Source organism: Malania oleifera, chromosome 8, assembly GCF_029873635.1.
Source record: "Malania oleifera isolate guangnan ecotype guangnan chromosome 8, ASM2987363v1, whole genome shotgun sequence".
Classification (NCBI taxonomy): domain Eukaryota; kingdom Viridiplantae; phylum Streptophyta; class Magnoliopsida; order Santalales; family Ximeniaceae; genus Malania; species Malania oleifera.
This window is the reverse complement of record NC_080424.1, coordinates 93,195,176-93,222,548: the sequence shown is the minus strand read 5'-3', so window position 1 is coordinate 93,222,548 and position 27,373 is coordinate 93,195,176. Positions and strand designations below refer to the sequence as shown.

General features: G+C 37.6%; 1 protein-coding gene across 1 annotated transcript in view; it reads left to right on the top strand.

Moving 5' to 3' along the window:
• The window catches only part of LOC131162474 (exocyst complex component SEC3A), a 56,282-nt gene that overhangs the window by 6,838 nt on the left and 22,071 nt on the right, over positions 1 to 27,373 (top strand). Inside the window, exons 6-18 of the mRNA XM_058118999.1 lie at positions 934 to 1,082; positions 1,648 to 1,765; positions 2,369 to 2,473; positions 3,147 to 3,248; positions 3,351 to 3,488; positions 6,774 to 6,902; positions 7,003 to 7,083; positions 7,180 to 7,254; positions 9,107 to 9,280; positions 9,368 to 9,521; positions 9,648 to 9,712; positions 23,642 to 23,812; positions 23,900 to 23,979. Of these exons, the coding sequence (XP_057974982.1) occupies positions 934 to 1,082; positions 1,648 to 1,765; positions 2,369 to 2,473; positions 3,147 to 3,248; positions 3,351 to 3,488; positions 6,774 to 6,902; positions 7,003 to 7,083; positions 7,180 to 7,254; positions 9,107 to 9,280; positions 9,368 to 9,521; positions 9,648 to 9,712; positions 23,642 to 23,812; positions 23,900 to 23,979 (1,541 nt within the window). The remainder of the gene's footprint in view (positions 1 to 933; positions 1,083 to 1,647; positions 1,766 to 2,368; positions 2,474 to 3,146; positions 3,249 to 3,350; positions 3,489 to 6,773; positions 6,903 to 7,002; positions 7,084 to 7,179; positions 7,255 to 9,106; positions 9,281 to 9,367; positions 9,522 to 9,647; positions 9,713 to 23,641; positions 23,813 to 23,899; positions 23,980 to 27,373) is intronic.

Genomic DNA, 27,373 nt, shown 5'->3' with positions numbered 1-27,373 from the left:
GAGAACCCGCGCAGTAAGCTTGCGGCTGTTTTGGATGCAGTCGCCGGAGTTTTTCCGAGAAAATGACCAAGTAGTCCTCTAGATGCGACCGAACCACCACAGCCACTGAGAAAGCCCTCAAGTTTAGGACTTGGACCGCCGGCTAGAGAGAAGGCCAACCAATTTTGGGAAGCATCCATGTCAACTCGCCGGAAGTTGCAGAGCTCTTGCTGTCCCCGGCGAACTGATTCTCTGGCAACGCATGGCCTCCACGCACTCCTCTTTCTTCACTCTGCAGTCTGCAGCACTTGTTACTGCTCTGGGGTCTCAAAATGCTCCTCTTCCGGATCCATGCTTCCTTCTTTAATCCCCGGAAACACAAGCACTGTTGCTCTAAATGGCTCACGCTTCTCATCCCACATCTGTTGCACATGGGAAGGGAATTGGTTTCCCTTCCTATAAATACCAACTCCACCCCTCCCTCCTCTTCAGCCTTCAGCTTTTCAAGCTGGGCCCATGTCTTGGGCGTGGGCTGCGGCCTGCAGGTCCATGGAGGCTAAAGGCTGAGAGTTTGTTATAATTTAAAATTTTGAACACCGAAGTTTAACCGAATCGAACCAGAAAACCGGTGGTTTGGTTTTCTATGAATTGATGGTTTACGGTTTGGTATCAGTTTGTGAAATTTTAAGACTTAAAATTTCGGTTCAGTGTTCGGTTTTGTTAATAACCAAACCGAATAAAACCGATTACAGCCCTGTGGACAGATATAGTCTTTTTTTTAATAATTTAAACATTATTAACAATGAATTCATTCTTTTAGATTCCATTTTTGAAAATGACTATTAAGATCCTTATTTTATTACTGACTGTTGGTATAAGAATTAGCTATATTATTATTTTTTTTTTTCAAGCATCTGCCTACTTTAGTCTTAAATGTTCATAATCTTGATGTAGGAAAATACAACCACAGTTAGTAGTCAAGGTGGAGATATTCAAGAAGGACCTGTTGCAACCACGGTGACAGAAAATGACTTGAAAGTAACTGTTGAAAAAGAACTTGTGTCCCAAGCTGAAGAAGAGGATATGGAGGCTCTTTTGGGCACGTAAGTAGTAGTTATTTTTCTTGCTCTGAAGTGGATTTGTGGGCTTCATATGCACTTATCTTCCTTTCATGCATGTAGTGTGTTTATTTTCTTAGAATTTGCACACGCAATTTTTACTTTTATTCAACAAGAAGATTGTGATCTGCTGATATATTATTATGTATGAAGTAACACTATGGTGGGTAAGCTTTATTGTACGGTATGCTGCAAAAGCAAATGAAAGGAGGAGTAAAGCCTATTTTTATTCCAATTATATTCCATAAAGTTCTTGAAGTTGTTCAAAAGTGATTAAACCATGTATTACCTAGAATTAAGTGTATAATTTACTTTGAGTTTTTGTTCACCATGGCTACATTTTGTATAAAGGGGGTTTATACTGCCCTAATTTCGGCTCTTTTGTAAGTTTAGTGTGGTTAACTGACTCAATTAGACATATCCTTACCTTAATAATTATATTGCTTATGATAAATCCAATTTGGAATCCTTTTTGCTTCTCTATCTAGTTGCCTACTTGTTGTGAATGTCATACTTATCTTAACAAATATGTGAGTGGCACTGTATGCAGTTATGTAATGGGAATTGGTGAAGCAGAGGCATTTTCTGAAAGATTGAAGCGAGAACTTCTTGCTTTGGAGGCAGCTAATGTTCATGCCATTTTGGAAAATGAACCCTTGATAGAAGAGGTACAGTTTTGTTTAATCTATTTGCATATAAGTTTATTGACCTAGTTTTATTCGAATTCCATCTTTTTTGTCTGTGATCATACTTTTCTTGTGTAGTTTCTCTATCCACACCTTCGGTGGCTGGTAGGGTATTACCAGTCCAAATTTCCTAGTTCAATGTTTAATTTCCTAGTTCAATGTTTTGCCATTCTATTCTGTTCAGGACCATCTTTTCTGGGTTATACTCAAGCTTGAAATTCTTTCGTAACTCAATATGTTCTGATTCTGTCTTCCATTCCCCTGTTAAACCTTTTAATTTCATTCATATTCCTTGGAATGATGTTCATAGTAACTTATTTTGTTCATCTTTGCTCACTCTACAAAGCCAACCTTTGGGCTTGTTCCCTTTACATTACTTGAACAATAACGGCACTGGTCTTTTACCAGCACTAATCTTCATTATATCAATGATTTGTTTAGTTTTCTTTTTGGATGCACTGAATATCAAATTTTTTTGTGTCATTGGTGATGAACTATATTATTGTTCAGAGTAATTATATACAAGGTCATCTGTGATGACAGTCATCGTTTGGGTATTTAATTGTCAATTTTTGTATCATGCAGGTGTTGCAAGGGCTTGAGTCAGCCACAAATTGTGTTGATGATATGGATGAATGGTTAGGCATTTTCAATGTGAAGCTTAGACACATGAGAGAGGATATTGAGTCAGTAAGGCTTCAGTTATGTTTGGCTGTTGACAATTGCATTCGTAACAATTTGATGTGATGTATTCCTTTTTAATTTTATGGAGGGTAGGATTTTGAAGGACAGCTGACAAAAAGGTGCATTTTTATCTAGTTTCCTCCATCTTTTGGCAGGATTGATCCTGAGAAAAGTGGCTACTTCCTTATTAATTGTTGGAGGATTAATTAAATGAATAAAATTAATCACCAATCAAAAGCTAAAGTGGTTAGGAAATGGGCCAACAATTTAGATCAAGCATCCATACTCTTAGTGCCCTTAATGCAGAACAGGAGTCCAACATCATTGAATTTACTCTGACAAACAACTCTGAAACAGAAACAAGGTTAACAATTGTTTTTCACCATAAGAGAGGGCCCTAGGATAGGTTTTAGTATCCTACACTAGTTCTATATTTTTTGTCAATAAGTGAATTGACTCAAAATCTGAATTTTACTGCCTAAAGAGAGAATAATCTAGTTGCCATGTTCGTCGCATGTTGACGAAAAAAGATAATAATGATGGTCACATGGGATTCTGCTTCATTAGGTGCTTTGTTTGTTTCTAAAAAAAATGTTGGAAGTAATTTTGGATATAAAATTTTATGACATTTTTGTGTGTTGAATTTTAACAAGTTGTATGACATTTCTGTTATATCTAGATTGAAACCCGCAATAACAAGCTGGAGTTGCAGTCTGTAAATAATAAAGCTCTCATTGAAGAATTAGATAAACTTAATGAGCGTTTGCGTGTTCCATCTGAGGTATGTTGGTGCATGAAGTATATCTGCCATACAATGATGGATTTGATTTTGAATGAAGTATTTGGGCAATAATCCTTTTAATCATGTTTCAATTGGTTGTAGTATGCAGGCTGTCTAACAGGGGGTGCATTTGATGAAGGACGCATGCTTCAAAATATTGAAGCATGTGAGTGGTTAACCAGTGCTTTACGTGGTCTTGAAGTACCTAATTTGGATTCCAGCTATGCAAACATAAGAGCTGTATGTACCCTCTGCCTTTCTTGTTTCAGTGACTTATCTGACAATATTGCGCTTCAGCAGAAACTTCATTTAGAAAATAGTAGGATCGGCCTACGAAATGAGCATATGTCTCTTGTGTAGACTCCTGTAGGCATTTGCTAGACAGAAAGCGTGTAGTTACTGTCCGGCTTTTAACTTTTTAAAGTCAGAATATGGATGTGGTATTAGCACTAGAGCCCATATTGTGGTTTTGCAATTTTCTAGAATCAAAATAGCACTTCATGCTGCATTTTTTTTTTTTAATCTTGTTTTATCTTTTTTATTTTTGGAAGGGGTAGGGTCGATGTGGGGTGGGGGAGATCTGGAGCATTCAATTAAAACTGAAATAATGATGCATGCATCTAGGCCCACAAAATATTTGTCTTTTTCTCATACCATTTACTGAAATAAGTTAAAAAATTAATTTTTTTTTTAAGATCTTGAAATATTTGCGATCTTGTATTTCAGAATCACCATTTTATTTAAAAGGATCAATAGTCTGTATAACAAAGTATGTGAACTACCCGGGAAAAAGGCTTTTAATTCTAAGTCATGAATTGGAGTTATGGTTTTTTTTAGTATCTACCAGCCATAACAGAGTTGATACCAGGTTCTGTTTAAGTGACATGGGCAATTTTAATAATGAACCAAGGATGTATGGATCTATTTGAGTATTTTGATGTAGTATGAGATGTGTTTGGTTCAATTCTTTGCTGTGAAACACATGATTTTCAAACTCCCCAATTCCCCAGCGAAAAAAAAAAAAAAGAGAGGAGAAAATACATTCACATTTATGTCTTTTTTTTGGGATAGAAAAAGGACTTCATTAGATAGAAAAAGAATGTGCAATCAGGAGAAAAGACATCTCCTCAACAAAATCTGAGAAGACCCCCCACCCCCCCCCCCCCCCCCCCCCCCAAAAAAAAAGAAGGGCAGAAAATGAACCTTTCCCCACATCAGCAAATCCCAAACACTGCAAATAAAGCACAATTCTATAATGCAAGTCCTTCCTTCTTCCTACCAAACCCAATAAAAGATATTGCCAAAAACTCCTCCACTGTCCTTGGACAAACCCAACTTTCTCCAAAGTAATTGAATAGTTTGTTCCACACCTTCCATGCAAAATCGCAATGCAAGAAAAGATACGGAACAGATTCTGTGCAATCAAAGTAAAGCACGCATATATCTGGAGAGAGCCTTTTAAGGTATCCTTATCTGCAGCAAGTCATTCATATTTATCCTATTAAGAACAACCAACCAAAGAAATGCTTTGACTTAGGGGGCATTTTGACCTTCCGAATAATTTGTAGAGTGGAGGAGAGAAATTGGTGCCAACCAAGAGTTCACAGAAAGATTTACAAGAATAGACCCATGAAGGATCCAACAACCAGGATCGACTATCATCTTCCGAAGATACCTGACAATTATTCAACATGATCAACAAAGAAGATAACTCTAACTGTTTCCCTGTCAATCAAGAATCTCTTGAAGTGAAAATCCCAAGAAGGTAAAGGACTGCTCGGATCTACACTAAGAGAATAAATGGGATCATTCTGCCTTGAGCTGAAGCTAAATAGGTGAGGAAAAGAGGTGGAAAAAGCAACATTCCCCAACCAAAGGTCTTTCCAAGAACGGATATTACAACCCTTACCTAACACAAATTTGGTATGGGGAATAAAGAGGGTAAATCTGGGAAATAGCTTTCCATAGACTTTCTGAAGAACATCTATAACCCAAATTAGTAATCCACCCGTTCCCATCAAGTCCAAACTTGCTTTTGCTAACTTTATGCCACAAGGAAGAATCCTCTAGCGGGAACCACCAAAGCAATTTAGCCAAAAGAGCTGTGTTCTTAGACACCAAATTTCCAAGACCTGAACCGCCCTCCCTCTTAGTCCTACATATCACCTTCCATCTCACCAAATGATTCCTAAAACCCCTTCCCCCTGACCAGAAAAAATCTCTTATAATTCTCTCAATCTTAGTAGCAATTCCTACTGGTATTTTGAAAATAGAAAGAAAATACAACGGGATACAAGAAAAACAAGCTTGACTTAGGGTAATCATACCTCCTAAAGAAAAAGAGCTCCCTTCCACCCGTCGAAACACTTGGATGCTCTCTCCACCACCGGATCCCAAAAAACTAACTGATCTAGGATTACCCCCAAAGGAACCTCTGGATAGGACAGCTTCCGTTCCAACTCAGCACACCCTACTTCCAAAGCTAATTCCCTAACATGCTATGCAGGCACGTTAATAGATGTGATACCACTCTTCCCCATATAAATCTTAAGCCCTGACACCCTTTCAAATATTTGGAGAAGCCCCAAATATTTTTAAAAGAAGTCCTATGATCCTCCAAGAAAAAGATAGTGTCATCTGCAAACTGAAGGTGAGGCACCATAATTTCCTCCCTCCCCACTCCTTGACCTTTCACTAATCCTTTATCCACCGCTGTATCAACCATCCTACTCAAAACATCAGCCACTAAAACAAACAAAAATGGGGAAAGAGGATCCCCTTGTCTATTCCCCCTCATGGCCCTAAACCATGATCTTGGCTCACCATTTACTATCACTGAATAATTCACATTAGACCTACAGCCTTCGCTCCATCTACACCATCTCTCTCCAAACCCCGTCCTCACAAAAATCTTATCCAAATAGTTTCAACTCATTCTATTGTAAGCTTTTTCAAAGTCCAACTTAGAAATGAGCGCTTCTTCTTCCTCCTTCGAATGTCCTCAACGGCTTCATTCACAATCAAAATGGCATCCACAATCTCTATCCTCCCCTCCCCCCTCCCCCCCCAAAAACAAAAGCACTCTGGGCCTTGGAAATAGTCTTATCAAGCACCATACATTTTAATGTATCTTTGTTTTAGATCTTTTGGTATTCTCATCCCTGTGCACTCCTTCATTTGAAATGTTGGAATTTTTTTTGCTGTCAGCTACAGAAATATATGTTCCAGTTATTGGAATTTAAGAAGTTAAATGTGCACTTACACAAATGCGCACACACGTGTACACATGTGTGCACACGCACAAATTAAAAGTGCAATCATATGACTTTTGGTTTGTAGGATTCTGTGCTGTTTGTTGATGATTTTTGACCTGTACGTGAAAAACCCAATCAAAGGGTCTCTTTTTCTCCTCTCTCTTTCCTCATTTTAATGGCTAAAGTTTCTCATGCTGAAACTGGATTGCTTATATACATGGCATCTAGAATTAAATTCTTGATTTTTAATCTTTATCTCAAACTTGTACAGGTTAAAGAGAAGCGCACAGAACTTGAAAAACTAAAAAGTACATTTGTTCGAAGAGCATCAGAGTTCTTGAGAAATTATTTTTCTAGTTTGGTTGATTTCATGATAAGTGACAAGAGCTACTTCTCTCAGGTTCTTCAACAGCTCAATCATGTTTTTCTTTTTTTAATAAAATAATTACAAATTATTGGAACTGAAGATTTCAGGTTTATTATCTGATTGATTTAAACAGCGAGGACAGTTGAAGAGGCCTGATCACGCTGATCTACGGTACAAATGCAGGACATATGCTCGTCTTTTGCAGCATTTAAAGGTCAAAATACAGAGAAAACACATTTTCTATTTCAATGCTAATAATGGTTTATCCCCCTTCTTTCTAAATCTCATTTTCTTTAACTTTGCTTTCCAGACTCTTGATAAGAACTGCTTGGCTCCATTGAGGAAAGCTTATTGTGTTTCCCTTAACTTTCTTCTTCGCCGTGAGGTCAGAGAACTGTAGTATGTCCATTCAGTTATCTTAATTTGATTGCTATCTTATGTTCCATAGTCAGCTGGAGTTACTGCTTTGCCAGTGTCTGCTTTCTCACCCCCTTCTTGTTTTTGTCATTATCACTATTATTGTTGCTATTATTGTTATTAGTATTTTTAAATTTGTTTAGATTTTATTCCTACTGAATATATTACTGTAGTGCTAGGATTAGTATAACTATAGGGTTATATTTGGGCAGATTGGCGTCTGGCATTCACTTAGCTAACTAGCAGAAGAGTGTCTGGTATTTAAATTCACTCGCAAAAACCACTGTGAACTTGATGATAGGAGAAATCTGTTTACTTAGTTTAGCCTGGACTTGTAATTCAGGTACTCCAAGCTGAGCGCATATCTTATGACTATTCTGTTGGATTATTATAGTCCTCACAAAAAGCATGACGATCATTATATTCTGTATTGGAAAAAGTGCATTATAGCCTGTGGTCTATATTCTAGATTTTTTTTTTGCCTTTTTTTTTTTTGTTCCGTTTTTTTCAGGAAGATATCCTGTCTCCTTTTTAAATTTTTTTTCTTTTTTATTAGTAAATTTCTTTGTTTAAAAAAATTATTAAAAAAAGAGCTTAGCTGCTTGTAAATTTATTTTATTTTATTTTTTTTGAGAGAGATCCTTGCTTTTTGGGAGATTATGGGGGTTAAATCTATATTAAGTTGTCCATTGTTGCTACTTCCCAAAAGATAGCAGCAAAATTTATTGTCAAATCAGGAATGATCCTATCAAAGCCATATTCTAATTAAGGTTGCATGCATTTTTTTTTCCTTTTGCCACCTACACCATTCTCTCTCCCTCCCTAGCCCCATGCTGCGGGTCCCGGGGGGGGGGGGGGGGGGTGTTTGTGGGTTGTAAATTGTTGGAGGGCGAATATCAAGAGTAGAATTCTGGGCTACATCTTCAGCTAGTTTTATTTCTTATTTTAAAGGTCTCGTATTTTTCCCCTCCTAAAATTGTGACCAAAGTACTGCTTCCGTGCTGCCCAGCTAACAGTATTTCCTGATTTAAATTCATAATTTATAAATTGCACAAACTTAGAAGTGTATGAGTGAATATGGTGTTGCTCAACTGGCTGTATGGTGATTCTTTTCATTTTGCTGCCAAGTACTTGATCATAATATTACTGCAATGTTACATGCATTTTCTTAAACAAATTAAAATAAAATAAAAACCTTAAAATCATAGACTTGGAAGGGGGCGTTTGTCTGAATTACCTCTGAACAGATGCTGTGTCTAAACTAGTTCACTAAATAAGTGTATTGGTTAGACATTGAGCATTTGGTGGCAGCTCTAAATTTTCTTAAAATTCCTCTCATAGATTCAGACATGGAAACATGTCTGATGCATTTTCAGAGGTCTCTTTTCCAATTGTATCCCTTATAAAAAATGAAATGACAAAAATATCAATATCCAAGTGATTAAAATAAAAATTCTAAATTTTAATTTTATAAAATAATAAATTATATTATTTTTATTTTAATTATTGATTTTATATATGATAATAAAGTATTATTTATGTTAATTTAAAAACTTTAGTTTACGTAAGTGCTCATTAATTTTATCAAGTATTTATACTCAAGCTTTGAGAAGGTTAAAATTGAAAAACAATGCATATTCAGATATTAGATACCAAATAGTTAAAATAATTCAGATTTTAGATTTAGTGACCGATTCAAGTTCAGTTCAGCCCCTGAAATTTGGTAATTTTCTTATGTTTACCAATTATTAAGTTTTAATGTATATTAAATCATGTAAAAATTTAATATATATGTTGATAGTTCTATTAATCTTGTACAGGCTCGTGAGTTTGCTAATGAACTTCGTGCTAGTACCAAAGCATCAAGAAATCCAACTGTCTGGCTTGAAGCGTCCGCTGGTTCTGGTCAAAATGTTAATAATACGGACACTTCTACAGTTTCTGAGGCTTATGCCAAGATGCTGACAATTTTTATTCCACTGCTCGTAGATGAGGTTACAGCCATAATTTTCTACTCATACCTGAGATTTAATGGTATCGCTTTTTGAGTTTAATAAATTCTTCAATTTTTGATATTGCAGAGTTCCTTTTTTGCTCATTTTATGTGCTTTGAAGTTCCTGCACTAGCTCCACCAGGAGGTCTTGCCAATGGTAACAAAAACGGATCCAATGATGATGACAGCAATGACGATGACTTGGGCATTATGGACATTGATGAGAATGACAGCAAACCTGGTATGCTTTTATGTTGTGCTTTCATGTCACTTAGGAAGGAAAAACTTGCTGATGCATGCTGAAGAGTTCTCATGATGTCATTTCTCTGATTATAACATTTTATTGTACTATTTTACCTTTTATTAGGTAAAAATTCTGCAGAGCTGGCCGCATTAAACGAATGTCTCCAGGAATTACTTAATGGAATTCAAGTAATGTTGATGACATATTGCTTATTAAGTGCATGTAATCATTTCAGTTGAATTTGCAGTTGATTTTTTTTATTGATCACTGATGACAATAGCGTTCTAGTGTTTCTTTTGCATCAATATTGGAGCCATTAGACTTTCACTTCACTGACTGGCAGATTTGAGATTATGCTTAAGAAATAAAAACTCTTGCATATTTGGTTGAGATATGATAGCCATATTGTCAAGAAGAAGATGTTGATGAAGACTGTTAACAGTATTGTGTAGGTTGGAAGACCTAATCACAAAGATAGGCCTCTCCCTCTATTTTTGATACATGCCAAGTACATGACAATGACCATAAGACTGTTAACAGTATTGTGTAGGTTGGAAGACCTAATCACAAAGATAGGCCTCTCCCTCTATTTTTGATACATGCCAAGTACATGACAATGACCATAAGACTGTTAACAGTATTGTGTAGGTTGGAAGACCTAATCACAAAGATAGGTCTCTCCCTCTATTTATGATACATGCCAAGTACATGACAATGGCCATAATACGCTTACTAATGCTTAGTTACTAGCATATATAATAATACCGTATAACCAATAACACTCCCATTGAGCACGGATGTCATATGCTCCTAGCTTGTTACAAATTGATTTAACCAGAGTACCCCTCAAGCTTTAGTAACAATATAGTGTTGGTGTTTGGACTTCACATGAATGCTTTGATTGAGCTTCTACACAACTTTCTCTTGGATAAAATGACAGTCGACTTTGATATGCTTCGTGTAGATAGGGCTGTGCAACTGGTCGGTTTGGTCGAGTTGGAGATGAAAGTCAAGAAACCGAAGTTTTTTCATTTAAGTGGGATTACAAACCAAACTAGTCACAGAATGAAATTGAACCTATCATTTTGGTTCAGTCTGAACATTTTGAAAACCAAATTGAACTGAATTTCCAAAAAAACCAAACTTCTTGAGAATCATACTTCTAAAATCCAAACTTCCTGAAAATATTAAATTTCATGAATACCGACCAAACTGATATGGGCTGTGCAAACAGTGCAAATCATGCATCTGTAGCATGTATGGGATTGGGCATGCATAATAGTAATACATTGATCCGTTGGAGAGAGTAGCGTATTCTATCATGCTTGCACTATGTATGTTGTGGCCTCTTGGCTGGCAGTGAGATCAAAGCAAGAGGATTGCTAAGTTCTGTCATACTATAATGAGGTCTCTTGGCATTATATTGAAAGACTGCACATATAGTCACCATAAATTACCAAGATCAGAAACCCTAGGCCTACATTTGAGCCCAAAACTCAAAAGCGAGATAGAATAATAGAACAGTGAACTGAAGCAGATTTCGAAAATATGCTTCAGATCTGAGAGATACCTCACAAACGAGGAGGTCCAAGGTCCCAAATCTATGACTTCTACACTCCATAATGGAAAGAAACAAGAACAGCAGGAGATTGCTGAGATATACAACAACAAACCAATCCTTAAGTCCCACTAGGTGGGGTCGGTTACATGAATCCTTTTCCACCAATTTACATGATCATGGGCAATTTTCTCCGATAAATTTAGGGCTATTAAATCCTTACTGTCTCATTTCAAGTTATTTTTAGATCTACCCATACCCCTACTACTGCCCCTCACAATAACTAGGTTACTCCTCACTGGCGCACCATATGGCACATAAGAGATTCATTAATTTAAATTTTCCTAGGAACATTATTTTGTTGAAAATAGTAATTTATTATTTCTTTTCCATTTTTTTTCAACTTCAACCTTCTTTCCTATCTAGTTTTTGTCATGTTCAAGTTGTTAGTGCTTTATTTGTTTAATGTTAAGTTTTATAAGTTCGTATGTTATAATTTTAAAGCTTAGGTTGTAGACTTATAGTAAAAAATATGCTTCAGATCTGAGACATACCTTGCAAATGAGGAGGTCCAAGGTCCTGAATCTATGACTGCTACAATTCATAATGCAAAGAAACACAAACAGCAGGAGATTGCAGAGACATAAGACTGAAGAAAATGTCAGAGGGAGAGAATATTTAGGTTCAGAGATCAGACATTCATAGCCTCATCAGTTATCGCCTTTTCAGTTCTACAATCTCCAGATTCTCCTCTTTTCCACAATTTCCTAACTGTAGGTTCCTAAGCTGGGCTGCAAGTGTGATTAGGGAATGGGAGCAATCAGCCATTGAAGAAGAAGAAGATTTAGGTTCAGAGACCAGATGTTCATAGCCTTGTTAGTTCTCACCTTCTCGGTTCTCCAATCTCTAGATTCTCCTCTTCTCCGCAATTTTCTGACCTTAAGCCCCTAAGCTGTGCTGCGAGTGTGATTGGGGAATGGGAGCAGTCAGCCACAGAAGAAGAAGAAGATTTAGGTTCAGAGATCAGAGATTCATAGCCTTGTCAGTTCTCACCTTCTCGGTTCTCCAATCTCCAGATTCTCCTCTTCTCTACAATTTTCTGACTGTAGGTCCCTAAGCTGGGTTGCAACTGTGATTAGGGAGTGGGAGCAGTCAGCTGCAGCCATGGGCTTGGACTTTTGGAGTCTTGAATTTGGGGCAGTGAACAAGATGATTAGGCTTTGGACTACCAAGAAGGCAGGAGTGTGCCAAATTTCTTTGGTTGGAACTGAAAATTATTTAGAATAACTAATAAATGAGCCAATATTTTCCCGGTAGAGCAATTTGGACGGAACTGAACTGACTGAAGTATGGAACTGAACCAAATGGATCAAACTGGATCAGTTTGGTTGATTATTTCAGTTTGCACCAAACTGTGCATTGCCCTACTGATGAAGATTGGATTTGAGCAATGTAAATAGCAGCCTGATTATCACACATCAAATCCATGGGCTTAGATTTACGAAAACCAAGTTCTTCCAATTCAGATAAATCAACTCACATGTAGTGTGTGCCATGGCTCTATATTCTGATTCAGCACTCAATCACGCCGCAACAGTTTGTGGCTTACTCTTCCAAGATACTATGTTTTCACTAACAAAAACACAATACCTAGTAGCGGATCTTGAGGATGACTATCCTAATTTGCATCTATATAACTCTGAATATGAGTGAGGCACTGATTCTGATACAAAAGACCCCTTCACAGTGCACCTTTGAGGTACTGCAAATATGAATAATAGCATCTCAGTGGCTCATTAGGGGAGAATCTAGGAACTAGCTCACAAGCCACAACACTTATTGAAAATTATATGTTGAATTGTGTGACTGGGAGTTAATTTAACTTTTGGACAAGTCTCCAAACCACATACGTATCAGTGGTTTTGGATCCCTACAGTCTAGTCTCATTAAATATCCAGAACATACTCTTTGTGATAACTGCCAAGATGGCCCCTGTACATGATTTGGATACTTATTTTTTTTTTTATTCATAAAGGAAATTTATTGAAAGGGCTTCAAGGGGATGCTAGCCCGGAGTACAGAAAGTCAACCACCCTAAACAGTGTCACAAAAATCAACAATTATTTTATAATCATTCACAACAATCCCACTATGCCAGTTGGTAATGACTGTAAACCCCCGCTTTTTGTTGATCAAGAGTGCTGTGGTTGAGTTTTTAAACACTCTTGTTCCTCTCTTTCTAAACACATTAGAAAATTGCAAAAGGAATGAGAGCCAAAGCCTTTCTGTTCTCCTTTGATACCCGAATCCCTCACCAAGCCTAGAGCTCCCCTTCCACATATTTGGCGATAATTCAACGTTGTTTGATCAGTGTCAAAGCCATATTTCAAAGATTCTTGGTCCATGGGCAATGATGAAGGATGTGCTCAACTGATTCTACATCAGCCATGCAAAGAGGGCATCTATTGGGGATAGACATCATCCTTCTCTTCAAATAATCCAAGGTCAAGATCTTACCATGTGTTGCCTCCCAAGCAAGAAGGGCAACTTTTATAGGACTACCTGACTTCCAAATCTGAGACCTAGGGAAATTATTGTAGAAAGATCTAACAGTGAAGACCCCCTTTTTAACTAAGGTCCAAATTGGATGATTTGTATTGTTTAAGTGCTGGAAGTTGTAAAGATCATTGTAGAAATCTGTGAGTTGGTCGAGTTCTTAGTCTTCCATGTTTCTAAAGAAGAGGATGTTCTAGACAAGCCCCTGATTTGCTTGGAGGTGTTGACTGATGCAGACGTATTTGTCATTGGTCAAGTCGTAAATGGCTAGAATAAGATACTAAGGGCCTCCTGGCCATGCCACACATCATGCCAAAAATATATGTTGTCCCTATTCTCCATATAGAATCTAATACAAGAGAAGAAGTCATTCCATCCTTTCTTGATGAATTTCCATACCCCACCCCGACCTTGTGTGGTGCAATCATTATGCTTAAGCCCATATTTCAAGTCAATGATTCCTCGCCAAAGATGATCTTTCTCTATCATGAATCCCTATTACCATTTTCTGTGAAGGGCTTTATTGAAACTGTGGAGGGACTTCAAACCTAGACCTCCTGATCGAATAGGTTGCTTCACCATGCCCCATTTAACAAGGCGGAACTTGAATTCAACCCCAATCTCCCCCAAAGAAACTTCCTTTGAATTCGTTTAAGTTTGTTGGTGTATTGTCTGTTTTGGCCTGCTGGCCGCATAGGTTCCTATAAAAGGTGCCTCACATAATTGGAGCCCAAATCAACCTTATAAGCTGAAGATTACTACACATTCGATGTGGGACAGTGACATTCTCCCCTGTCTAATATTTGACACCCTCATTAGAGTGCTTCTGCTTGGTCCCACATGATAATACCCACAGGGTTGCTTTGATAACAAATGTAACAGTTTTGGACCCAAGTTCGGTGAAGTATGGTCTGCTTTGGCCCACTGGTCTCACGAGTCTGTCCTATAAAAGGCACCTCATGTAGTTGGAGTCCAAACCAACCTTATAAGCCCAAGTTTCCCCTAGTACTCATTTGATGTGGAATTGTGACACTTGGCAACATAATTTGTAAGAGGTTGGAGGGACATGAAATAAATGGGAGGATTTGTCAAGGTTCTTTTAATAAAAAGTGAGTCTGCCACCTTTTGACAAAAAGGTTCTTGATTCATGCCATCCTTTTTTTTTTGAAATTTTTAATAATGGGCTTCAATACTCCTTTATCTTTGAATTTGGCACAAAGAGATAGCCCAAGGTAATTGATAGGGAAAGTTCCCCTTCCCGTGAATAGGAGATGTGTGACCTCTATGGACCTTCCATTTTTGCCAACTTTGAGGCCTTTAAGTAGCCCTTCTTTGGTAATTTTTTTTCAACATAAGGCCCAACACCGCCATCACCATAATGAACAAGAAGGGGAATAAATGCTCCCCTAGTCTCTACCCTCTAGAGGAGCGAAAGAAATCAATAGAGTACCCATTGATTTGCTTTGAGATTGCTTGGAGTATTGATGCAATTAGCGATCCATCTACACCAGTGCTCCCCAAAACCCATTTTTCATAGAAGATAAAGAAAGTTCTAGTTGACATGATCAAAAGCTTTTTCCAAGTCGAGTTTGTGCACTACATCGTTTTTCCTTTCTCTATGATAATAGAGGTGCACAAAAATTATCAAAAAACTGAAAACCAGACTGAAATTGAACCTTTTAACATTCCGATTTGGTTTTTCGGTTTTGGTTTTAGTTTTACAAAAAATCCAAACTGAGAAAACCGAAAACTGATTACTATATATATATATATATATATATATATGTTTTCAAAATCTTTAGAGTATTGCTCTAAATTTTTCAGATTTTATATATAATAATTATAATTATTAATAATATAAATATAATCGTATAATAAATATATATAAGATTGGTTGCTGAGACGGATTAAAAGCAGTAGGGTGGGAAGATTTATATAGAAGGGAACGGTCCTTGATTTTACTCCTTTCTGATGTAGGATAAGGAAAGAGTGAACAAGGGTTGCTTTGCTTTGAAATGTGAGTAGGGGCTGTTGGGAAGTGAGAATTATTTGTCCCCCATTGACTGAGGGAAGAGGGAAAGACCCTTCCTCCCCTTATAATCTTATATATATCCAACCACTACCCAGCTTCCATATGTCATTAAAGCCAGTGGAGAATGGGCCTTGGCTGAATTTTTTTCCAGTTGGCCTTTTCTAAATCCCTTTTTTAACGGGCTTGGATTATATGGCTTTTTTATTAAGCCTTGTTTAAAACATGCCCTTTCCATTGGACCCTAGTTATAAAAGTTTTAAATTACACCCTCCTCCTACGTTGGGCTCCTTTTGAATTAAAATTTTTAATTAACTTATAAATAGATTAAAAACCGAACTGAACCGGTTGTAGTCAGTTTTTGGTTTTTTTAAATCGTTGGTTTTCAGTGTGGTTTCGGTTTGTAAAGTTTAAAACCGATAAATTTGGTTCAGTTTTCAGTTTTGGGCAAACCGAACCGAATAAAACTGATTACACCCCTATCTAAAAAGTATCCACCACTTCATTAACTATGAGGGCTGCATCCATAATCTATCTTCTGGCCACAAAGGTGGGTTGATGTTGCTTGATGACGTCCGGTATAGCTCTTTTGATCCTTGTAGGGAGGAATTTAGCAAGGATCTTATAAAAAATTCCCACTAAGCTGATTGGATGAAAATCCTTTATATTAACGGGCCCAAATTTCATTGGAATCAGAGTAAGGAAAGTAGCTTTGACGTTGCACAAATCTACCTGATCTAAAGAATCCTCAAAGATGTTGATAAAGAAGTCCTGCTTGAGCATGCCCCAATTTGACTGAAAGAATGACAAGGAGAAACCATCTGGCCCTGGCACGCTTTGTCTCCATTGCATTCTCTAATGGCTTGGAGGATTTCTACTTTGCTTAAAAGGTATCTTTAGTGGTCTAGCCACTCTGCGGTGGAGGGGCTGTGAGATTTAAAATTGATACCATCCACTGCAAGTCTCTAGTTTTTGGATTTAGAGTAGAGGGCTTTATAGAAGTTGCAGATTCCTATCTTGATTTCCTCTTTCTCTTTCAAGGTGTACTCCTTGATTTCAATGCTGGAAATTTTGTTCAGTCTGCAGTGAGCATTCGCTGTCCATTGGAAAAATCTGGTGTTCCAATCTCCTTTCTTGAGCCATAGGGCTCTAGATTTCTGTCTTGAGGAGATTTATTCAAGGCTAGTAATTTTGATCAATTCCTTCTTCAACAAACTCTATTGGCCCTTTCGTCGTTACTGAACCTTTTTCTTAGCTCTTGCTTGTCAAGAGCCTTTTCTTTCAGAGGCTTTGGATGAAGGAAGGCAAGGACAGTTTTAGGGACGTGTGGAATACTTGCAGTTTTAGTGGGGGTTATGGTTGGAGTGTAATGCCCGAAAACACTAGGAAGATGTTAAATTGGGTGTTGGTTTGGGATGGCCTCATTGTGTGTGTTGGTTTAAGATTTTTTGGAGGAATTAGTTTCCAGGAGTTACAAAGAGATTGGAGGAACCTATTAGCTTGTTGATCTCCTCTCATTTGTTATTTATTAGTTGTTTGTTCTGGATTGTTCAAGGCCTTCCTCAGGAGATGGCTCAGTCTCCCTTATGTAAATTCTCTTCCTATTAATGAAGTTTCTTTTCCTATAAAAAAAAGTGGTATTTTTTTCTTGAATATTTCCAAAGGTACTTTTGTTCCACATCTTGAGCTTTTCTTTCAACCCTTTCAATTTTGATGCTCGCACAAAGCTAGCTTTCCCCTCAGTCGGGAGCATAGACCACCAGAACTTAATGAGTTCCTTGATGCCATTGTGCTTTAACCTCATGTTCTCTAAGCAAAAAGGAGTTAGCCCTTGTTTAACTCCTCCTATGTCAATGAGAGCAAGGAAGTGGTTCACTGTGGGCTTGGGAAGGAGTCCCTGAGTGGCTTTGGGGAAGTGTGTGTTCCAATTCACCGAAATAAGGAATCTATCAATTCTTGAGAAGGAAGGCCGCTCTTTAGTGTTGGACCAAGTGAAAGTTCCGCCCATGAGTGGAAGATCAATGAGGGCATTCACATTGGTGAAGTCCAAGAACTCTTTCATGAAGTTGGTCTCCACTTCTTTCAAGAGGGTACATTGCCATGTTGAAATCTCCTCCAAGAACCCATGGTGCGTCCTATCAGCTTCTAATCTCCGAGAGCTCAGTCTAGAAAGGTGTCTATGAGGTCCTTTACTTGGGCCATGGACTATGTGAGAACCTATAGAAAATTGTCATCTAGGTTTTTGAACAAGCACGAGACAGAGTAGGAGTTGATGGAATGATTTAGCGTCTCCACAAAATTGAGATTCCACAAAATGCCTCCTACTTTACCCATAACACCAAAGGAGACCTGCAAGTCTTTTATCCCCTGAGATCTCTAACTAAAAGTTTATCCATAGTTTTCATTTTGTTTTTTGTAAATAGACAATGTCATCTCTCGCCTCCTTGAGAGTGGATCTGATTAGACTCCTTTTGGATTTGTCGTTTAGTCCCTTCACATTCTAAGAGATGAGTTTCCTTGACATGATTTATTGATTTAACAGTGCAGTCTTGGATACTGTTTGCCTCAACCATACCTTTGCATCCTCCCAATTTATCATAATTTACTAAATTTTCTAGGTGTTTTAGCTTTTTGTGTCCAGTTTCTTGTTTGCTGCTTGAAGGTTTTATAGAAGTAAACTGTGCCTCCTCTCTTCTCTCCCTCTTTTTTTGGATCTCTTCAAACAGTTTCATTTCCCTATCTTCAAAGCCCAAAAGACAAGTCAATGGCTTTGCTGACCATTTTCACCTTCCGTAACACCCAATTGGATACCCGCTCCGTAAAATGTGTGCTATTCAGGTCTATTCCATTCAACACTTCAAAGTTGAGACTGTCTTCCACATTAGTAGGACTGAGAATGATTTTAAAGCCTTAGAGTGGATTGTGGTGGCTGGTTCAAGGCTAGATTACTGGAAGCAGCCTCTGTGTTAAGGTCCCCTGAGTCTGATTCCTCAACATCACTAGAAGCCATAATGTTTTTTTTTTTTTTTTTTTTTTGGGTTGGGGGGGGGGGGGGGGGGTGGGGGCTTTAAAGGGGTGTTCCAGAAGTTGGGCATGTTCCCTTTTGACATGGTTAGACAAGCTTTTCGTTGAACTAATGAAGAAGTTTAAGGGCTGGGTGGCCAAGGGGAGATCCTCCTCAAATAAATTGCCCCTGTCAACCTTCAAGGTTGCCCCAATTTCGACAAAGGAGGAGAAAAGTTTGGGCCTGACTGAGACTCTTCTGTTCTTCTCGATAATACTTGCAAGTTTGCACGACTCTTGTCAACTTCCCCATCCCATATGTTCCTTGCAGCTAGTTAGTTCTGGAGACAAGTTGGAGGGGTTCAGCATAGTGAGGGCAAGAGCAGTGAGTGCAAGAACAAACTGCTGCAGGCTTCGCCAAGGTCAAAGAAGTTCTAGGAGGCGCTAAAGTCTTCTTTACCTTCAAGTTCGAGAAGGGAGACAAGGGTCTATGGTGAGTTCTAGCACTAGACTTCTAAAAAGAAGGCAGATCAGCACAGTTCAGCTGCTGCATTGGAGATTTTGTGCCACCTCTTCAAATCAAATCTCTCTTGGAAGACAAATGTCTCCAACCTATCATGCTTGTTCAACTTTTGAAGCAACGATAGTGTTTTATCCTTGTTCCTCATTCTATGAAACCACGAAGAGGTTGAGGGGGTGACTCTTCTCAAAGTCCAGAAATCTTCTTGGGCTCAAAGGAACTAGGCGAGCCCCTCTTAACTCCAAAAAAAATTATGTGTGACGCCTTTGCTATTTCGTTAGCCTCAGGATGTTAGTTTTCTCTCCTTCAATGACCACGTTGAAAGTTTTCCTCTCAACCCACACCGATTGTTTTGCATCTACTATGGACAAAGGCAAAAGGGTGAGGAAAGTTCCTATAGTTGTAGGGAGCAAGTGATGAAGAAGCAAGAAGAAAGGAGTAGAGCGAAGGAAATGAGGGAAAGAGAAGAGGGTGGGTTAGGGTTTCGATGAGGAGAGAGAATGAGGGCAAGATGGAGAAAGAGGTGAGGAGGGAAGGTCGAGAGATTCCTTGGGTTAGGTTAGGGCCGCTAGGTTACAAAAGAGTGTCCTCCATTGTTGCAAAGTTGAGGGAAGGGGTCGGCAAGGGGTGGCGTTGAGGAGAGACATCACGACTTTTCGATGGAGAAACTGTGAGGGTTGTGGCAAGCCAATTTATGTTCTTCAGGAACCATATTTGGATAACTATATACTGAAGAAATGTGTAGTGTAACCAAATCTTTAGTCTAGAACTTTATCTGAAGAACCTGCTTAGACTTTGCATACCATGATTTTACCATTAATCACAATGTCATCTACATACCCAACAAATTCTAATTGGCGGCAGTGTGGCGATAAAATATACTGCACATAGGTGAAGGCCAAATTCAAGCATAATTGCACTAGTCCTACCAAACCATGCTTTCGAGGATTACTTTAGTGTTTAGGCCATATATGATTTTTTTTAGACAACACTATTGCTGATGACTCCCCTTGAGCAACAAGCCTAGGTAGTTGCTCCATATGGACCTCCATCTAAAGATCACCATTTAGGAAGGCATTGATATCTTATTGATGTAGAGTCCAATGAAAGGTGGTGGCTAAGGAGAATAGGAGATGAATAAACGAATCGAGAGAAGTTTGGTGATTGTGAAGAATTTTTTGGAATAATTCAAACTATGCACCTGAGCATATCCTTTAGAATTGTGGCCCTTCAAATGGGCCAAAACCATTGACCTTTGCAGCATGTAGACTACAGCCAACCACAAACAGGAAGGAAGGGGTACCAATTTCCATAGACATGAAGGAAGAGGTATCAATTCCCCAGTGTCATTATCCTCTAATGCATGTATCTCTTCAATCACTACATTTCTCCTCCCAAAATGGGATGGGGCTTTAGAGACAGGCTTAGGAAAAGCAACAGTGAATAAAGTGCTAACAAACAACAATGAGGGTGAGTTGAAATCATAGCAAACAAAATTGCAGATTGTATATTTGTATGTTGGGTACAAGTGTGTTTACTTTTTGGGCAGCAGTATGGTGATCAACATCTTGTGAAATCAGCATCAGAGAAGGAAGCAAGAGGCCCACTTGCAGCAGCTAAATGTGGCTCTCCTCACTTGAATCATTGTAAACATGCAGATTAGAATGACCCAAGCGATAAGGACTCAAACTAGATGAAGATGCAGGAGGACTGGGTAGAGATAATAGCCTATAATCTGGAAGGCCCGGTAGAGGAAGCAACTCGCTCGAGTAATCATAATAGTAAAGTGCAAGCTAGAAGATAACCTCAGTAGAGACAAATAATCAATGTAAAGAAGGGATATAAGATCAATGTCCTTTTGAGTACAAGAGTTGCCCACAAAAATATTTCTGATAGTATGAAGACTTGAGGAGCCAACTTATCCATTCCTAGACTTTACTGATAGACAAAGGACACAACCAAATATAGGGAAAGGAAGTGAGAAGAAAGGAGCCTTTGGGAAGATAACTAAATAGGTTTTACCACCAAGGACATAGGACAACATTTTATTGATGAGAGAACAAGTAGTGAGCACAACATCACTTTAAAAAAATTTTGGGACATTCATTTGATATAATAGGGTATGAATGACTTCAAGAATATGTTTTTTTTTTAACGTTCTGTGCTCCATTTTGTTGTGAAGTGTGAACACATGATGACGGATGGAACATGCCAGATTTAGTTATATGTGTAGTGAATTGGTTACTGAAGTACACCTTAGCATTTCCACTGCAAAGTATCCTTACTAGTTGCATGAAACTGTGTTCTAATTTCAAAACAGAAGACATAAATGATATTAAACAATTGATCTTTCATTAAATAAAAAAGCCAATTCATCCTACAGTATGATCAACTATTACAAAATATTGGAACTTCAACTTTGATGTGACACAACTGTCTCTCAGACATTGATATGAACTAAATGAAATGGCTAATTGCTCATATATTGACTTAGGCAGAAAAGAAAACACAGTGGTGTTACTCAAGATCAGACATAGAAGAGAACTAGAAACTAGTTGATTTAACTTGTCCAACGGAGGATGACCAAGGGGATGATGGATTTGAAGTTGTGTAGCAGCAGATGTGCAGGTAATAAGAGGAAAGAGTGACATTAGAAAAAGTCACGAGCCTCACGTTGTCTGCATATTGTCATCCTCGTCTTCATATGCTAAATAACAACAGAATGAGATATTAACAATTTAGAACAATTTAGGGATATTGCATAAAATTACTAACAAAGATGAGATTAAAGGTGGATTTAGGAATATAAAAAATGGTATAAAGAGATATGGGGTAGGATTGTTGTTCCTATTAACTATAGCAGTGAACTCATTGGTAACTCGAGATAGGTTTTCAGAATATCGGAGGGTATACTTGTCGTATGGTCAGCGGTGATGGAACTGATGATCCAAGGACTAGCGGGAGAGATGCAAGATTACATGCAGGCTGTAGGATTACCTTTTTGAGCAAAAGATGCATTGTAATGAGATGCTTGCTGGGGTAATACTGTAGGGACTTCAAATACTCCTCTTATAAAGTACATAGTTTACAAAATAGCTAAACAAGTGACTGACGAGGGGAACATTATTTTCGGATTCATGGACTCCATTACAATGCACAAAACCTCGACCACTGGGACAATCTCAAACACCACACGTGAACAACTTAGTAAACATTGACAAACAGCCTCCAGCAGTACCACACAATTGTTCCTGGAGAGCCGCATGTGAACAACTAAAATGTGGCATCTTTGGAAAAAGAAAAGTAACCATCATGAAAAACTCAATAATATTGTCTATAGAGGGATTCATCAAACAATATAGGATCTATTCAGGCCAAAAACATGGTTGTACTCACTGGCTGCCAGCCTTCAACCAGTGTAAGGGTGCATGAGGCAGCTCTGATAATGGGATTTTAGGAGCTGGCATATTGGCAGTGTCTATGGGTGGCTATGGTGTTAGTTTTGCGAGATCTGAAGTGGTTTTGGAGTTCCTCAACTGGCAGTATTGTCCATGGAATTTCTGGTGTCTGCTGTCTTCCGGTAGCTGTTGGCTGGTTTTTAGGCCCAGGATGGTGCTGGCAGTTCTCTTATGATGGTAGATATGCAGAGGATTTAGGATTTTTGGTTTTAGTTTGTTGGTGGCTATGGTAGTTCGGGTCTAGGTCTTGGGACCATGATGTGATATCATGTTAACCATATTTTGTAAGTTGGAAGACCTCTGATCATGATGATTGGTTTCTCCCTTTATTTATAATTATAGGCCAAGTACACCACAACGACTATAGTACCCTCACTAAGTTGTAGTTGCTAACATAGGTAATTATACTAAATAACCATTAACCAATAACGATGAAGAAGAAAAAAGGGTGGGAGGATCCATATTTAGAAATCTGTCAATGCATGAATAAGGCACCCATGTGCGTGCATATGCACACAAGAAAAATTAAAATGCACTGGTGCACCTAATCATTTGATAAACTACCCAATGTCCCAATCATACAAATGTACAATATGGTAAACTTGACTATGGCTTCTGCTGTCCTCGTCAAGTAAAAATTAACTATAAACCAATTTCCTATTTGTCCTTTTGCTCTAAAATAGACGACATTGGCTGGGTACTAAATCATATGGTTGCAAGTGAATTACCTAGGCTTTTTTAAAATTTTCATTTCCTCCTATTCCTAATGAAATTAACCAGTGCTAGAATGGGGCCTGCACATAAAAAATTACTATAAATCAATTTCCTATTTGTCCTCTTCTTGCATTCTTAGAAATCTCAGTTACAGTTTTATGTGTGAAAATTTTTACGGCTGCTTAACAGTGGTTTGTTCGTTCAAGCTTGATCGTCAATATTATTTTACAAGTTTGTGTCTGATTTGCAGAAAATGTTATGTTTTTTGTGAATTTATAGGAAGACTTTTATGCCGTAGTGGATTGGGCGTATAAGATTGATCCTTTGCGTTGCATATCAATGCATGGAATTACAGAACGCTATCTTTCTGGTCAGAAAGCTGATGCAGCTGGATTTGTGCGCCTCTTGCTTGGTGACCTTGAATCAAGGATTTCTATTCAGTTCAGTCGTGTATGTTTTAATAATTTAGGCTGAAACTTTTTATGCCAATTGCATTCTTGAGGTATTCATCTTGATAAGTTTTGAACTTTGTTGCAGTTTGTTGATGAGGCTTGTCACCATATTGAAAGAAATGAACGGAATGTTCGTCAGATGGGTGTCTTATCATATATCCCAAGGTAAAAAAATCGATGTTGTGGCTTATTGTTCTTTTGATTTGTTTTCCATTAGTTTTAAGAGATTTAGCCAAGGGAGTGGAGACGTCTGCATCATTACTTTTCTGATGTTTTCAAGTTCTCGTGTTTCTTTTTTCAATAAATCTTGGCTATGATGATACCTTATCCCTGTATTTTTCCTTTCTTCTCAAAATCAATTTCTTTGTTTATCTAAAAAAGTTCGAAGAGATTGATGATTTGAGGCATTCCAGTTCTCCAGGTAGGTTCTATAAGGGAACCGCCTCTGGGAGCCACAATCATTTTCAAAATTTTTAAACTGCTATATCCATTACTTCAGAACTTCAAGGGGGAGTCAAATAGATACAAAAGGGAAAGATACATGAACTACTAGACACCATAGAATAAACTCTTCACAAAATCTAAAAAAGAATTAGAACTGTTGCAAAATGAACCACTCAACCAAAAATTTGAGACAGAAGTACTTTCCTTTCAATTGCTTTAAAGAGGTTTCTACACCTTTAAGGTCTCCAGCATGTCTCTATGTGAACTATCCAGAACACTGCGCATTGAATGACATCCCTTTATTCCTTCTGCTCTTGGAGAGACTTTACAACCCCACCTGCCTTTCCCCAGCGTGGCCAAAGCAGTCTTCAATTCTTATTCCAACTACCACTCAACTGTCGCAAAAGAAACAAAAACCAGACTCCAGAGAACCCACATCCATTGCAAAGTAAAAAAGTGTTTTACTGCATTTTCTTGTTCTTTGCACAAAAGGCATCCTTTAGTCTTCTCTTCACCAGATTATCAGCTGTAAATATTCTTCCTCAAGCAGGTTCCCAGGTGAGAAATGCCACTGTTTTGTTGCATTAGTTTTTCAAAATGGCTCCCGGGGAGGGGGGAGGAGTTTTCTGCTCCTGTCTCCCTCTCATTTTCAAATTGAAGGGCATTATTCCAGATTCCTAGAAATCAATATGCATTGTGTAGAACCATTTTAAATTTGTGCTCCTTTCTCCTACTCATTTTTAAAATCGAGAGGGTATAAATTTTTCTGAGCACTGTTCAAGATTCCTGGAAATCAAATAGGGCCAATAGACTCTATATAAAATTTTTTTGAACTGTACCAATTGTACCAGGGATATTGTAATAGCTTTGATATTTTGTGCAGGGTACTGACATTGACATCAAAAGTATCTGAAACATATATATATATATATATATATATATATATATATATACATACATATAGGCATTCATAAACTTTAAATGCATAATAAAATGTTATTCACTGTATTCTTTCGGACACACAAATATCCTTTCATGATTGTTCCTTTTTAAAAATTTTAAACAAAAAACTGTATCAAAAAGGGTATGATTCATGCTTCCGATATAAATGTAAGGTCATATATGTTCTCTTATGGGAAAATCTAGGTTTTTAAAGGGAAAAAAATTTGTAGAATAATTTTTAGCCTTATAACAAAGTAGGTTGTGCAGTCCTTGGACTATATAACAAGTTGTGACAAGTAGGAGTTGTAGAAGGTGTAAAGAAGTCTGTAAATTGCTATAGATAACACAGCATGTACCAATATTTTGCATCTTTAAAGCATTTTTTTCCTTTTGATTTCAAATCAAAGAAAGTATCTTACTCTAGGTGCATTGAACAAGACTTAATCTGTAATTTCAATGAATTGTCTTGAGTGCATGTCTATGTCCCTCATTGTTTTATGGTGCATTTCTATCAAAAATGGGATTCTGGATGTTTTAGGAGCATTAATGAATGGTCAATTAGGAAACTTTTGACTGATGAAGTAATGGGGAAGTTGAATACTTTGCGGACAGAGGGTGAGTAATTGAGTCTTTCTCTGGAAACTGCACTTTGACTTAGCTTAGTTGGTTGTGCGCTTTGGGTAGAATATAGTATGATTGTGTGTGTGCGTATGTGTATTTTTTTTTTTTTCTTTTGCTCTTTGCTTGTTGACCTTCCTTTGTGTTATCTTCATTGAGTCCCTGTTGTGTTTTCTTTCTTTCCTTCTTTTTTGGTGAGGATTCCTTATCCTAAAATTTATATACTCTCTTATTTCTTAAATAAAATTTCTGTTTCCTACAAAATAAATAAAATGATAAGTAAAAAAATCATGCAGTTGCTGAACTTGTTTCTAAGTAACCCCCTTTTTGATGCCTTTTCCATTTTGCAGCTGTTATCAGAGCTGATTAAATGAGTGAATAACATTTTGGTAGTTTTGGTGATCAAGCAATATTTTCCTGTAAAAAATTAGAAGAGAATGACTACTAGAGCAGTGCTATATGTTAAGGATTTTTTATTGGTGTTTTAAATCACCTGTGATGTGGCAAGTTCCTACTATCTCATGATGACTAAATTTCCTCCAGATAAGCAACCAATCACATCCATTTATTTCATTCAGTTAAATAACAAAATCCATGACATAAATAATTGATGTAGTTGAATTCAGAGATTTAGAGAAAAAATTGAGAGAATTAGAAGAAAAGAAAACGGAAGAAGAAGAAAGAAGAAGAGATACAGCAGAAGGAGGAGGAGGAGGAAGAAGAGGAAGAAGAGAATCAGAAATAGTTTGGGAAGGAAGAAGAAGAGAAATAAGAAAAAGAAGAAGTGTGAACTCAAAGAAGAAGCGTGAAAAAAGAATAAGAATGCAGGAACCTGCAGGAGAGAGAGAGAGAGAGAGAGAGAGAGTGAGACAGACAGACAGGGAAACTGCTGTAGTCTGAATTCAAAGCAACTCAACTTGCATGTCCTGCACTTAAAAAACTAATACAGCTAACACGTATTTACAAATATGACGCAACTAAACACATAATTACAAATACTAAAGTTAGTCATTAAAAAAAAGTATGAGGTGGTCCTCCATACACGCTATTTCCTAAACCTTCCTAAGCTTGTGGATGGGCTTCCTAGGGGATATAGGTTTTCCTCCAATAATTTTGTAACTTTTATTTTCTAATAATTTTTTTATTATATTCGAGTATTATTTTGTTGGTAGAGTAATGTACAACTGTCAGTATGCTGCATTCTGTACATCAAATTTCTGTTAGTACTATATATAATATGCCTCCAATTATTTTTTTTTCCATCTTAGCAGTAGCGATTTTCTGGTTTCTATATCTTGCACTTCCTATGATTTCAATTATCATTTCCAAGGAAAAATTTTATTTAACATCAGTTTTCACTTGCAGTTTTGAATTGCAAGAGTCTTCATTTTTATAGCAATATATTTTGCAGTGATGACTAAAAGTGTGAGCTTTTTATCTTTTTAATCATTCAGATATATGCATCTAGTCGAATTTTTGGACTGTGTGGACTCCATTTAGAATCTTCCCTTACATATGTTCTTTTTGTTTGAATTCACTGGTTCCTTTTGCTGAT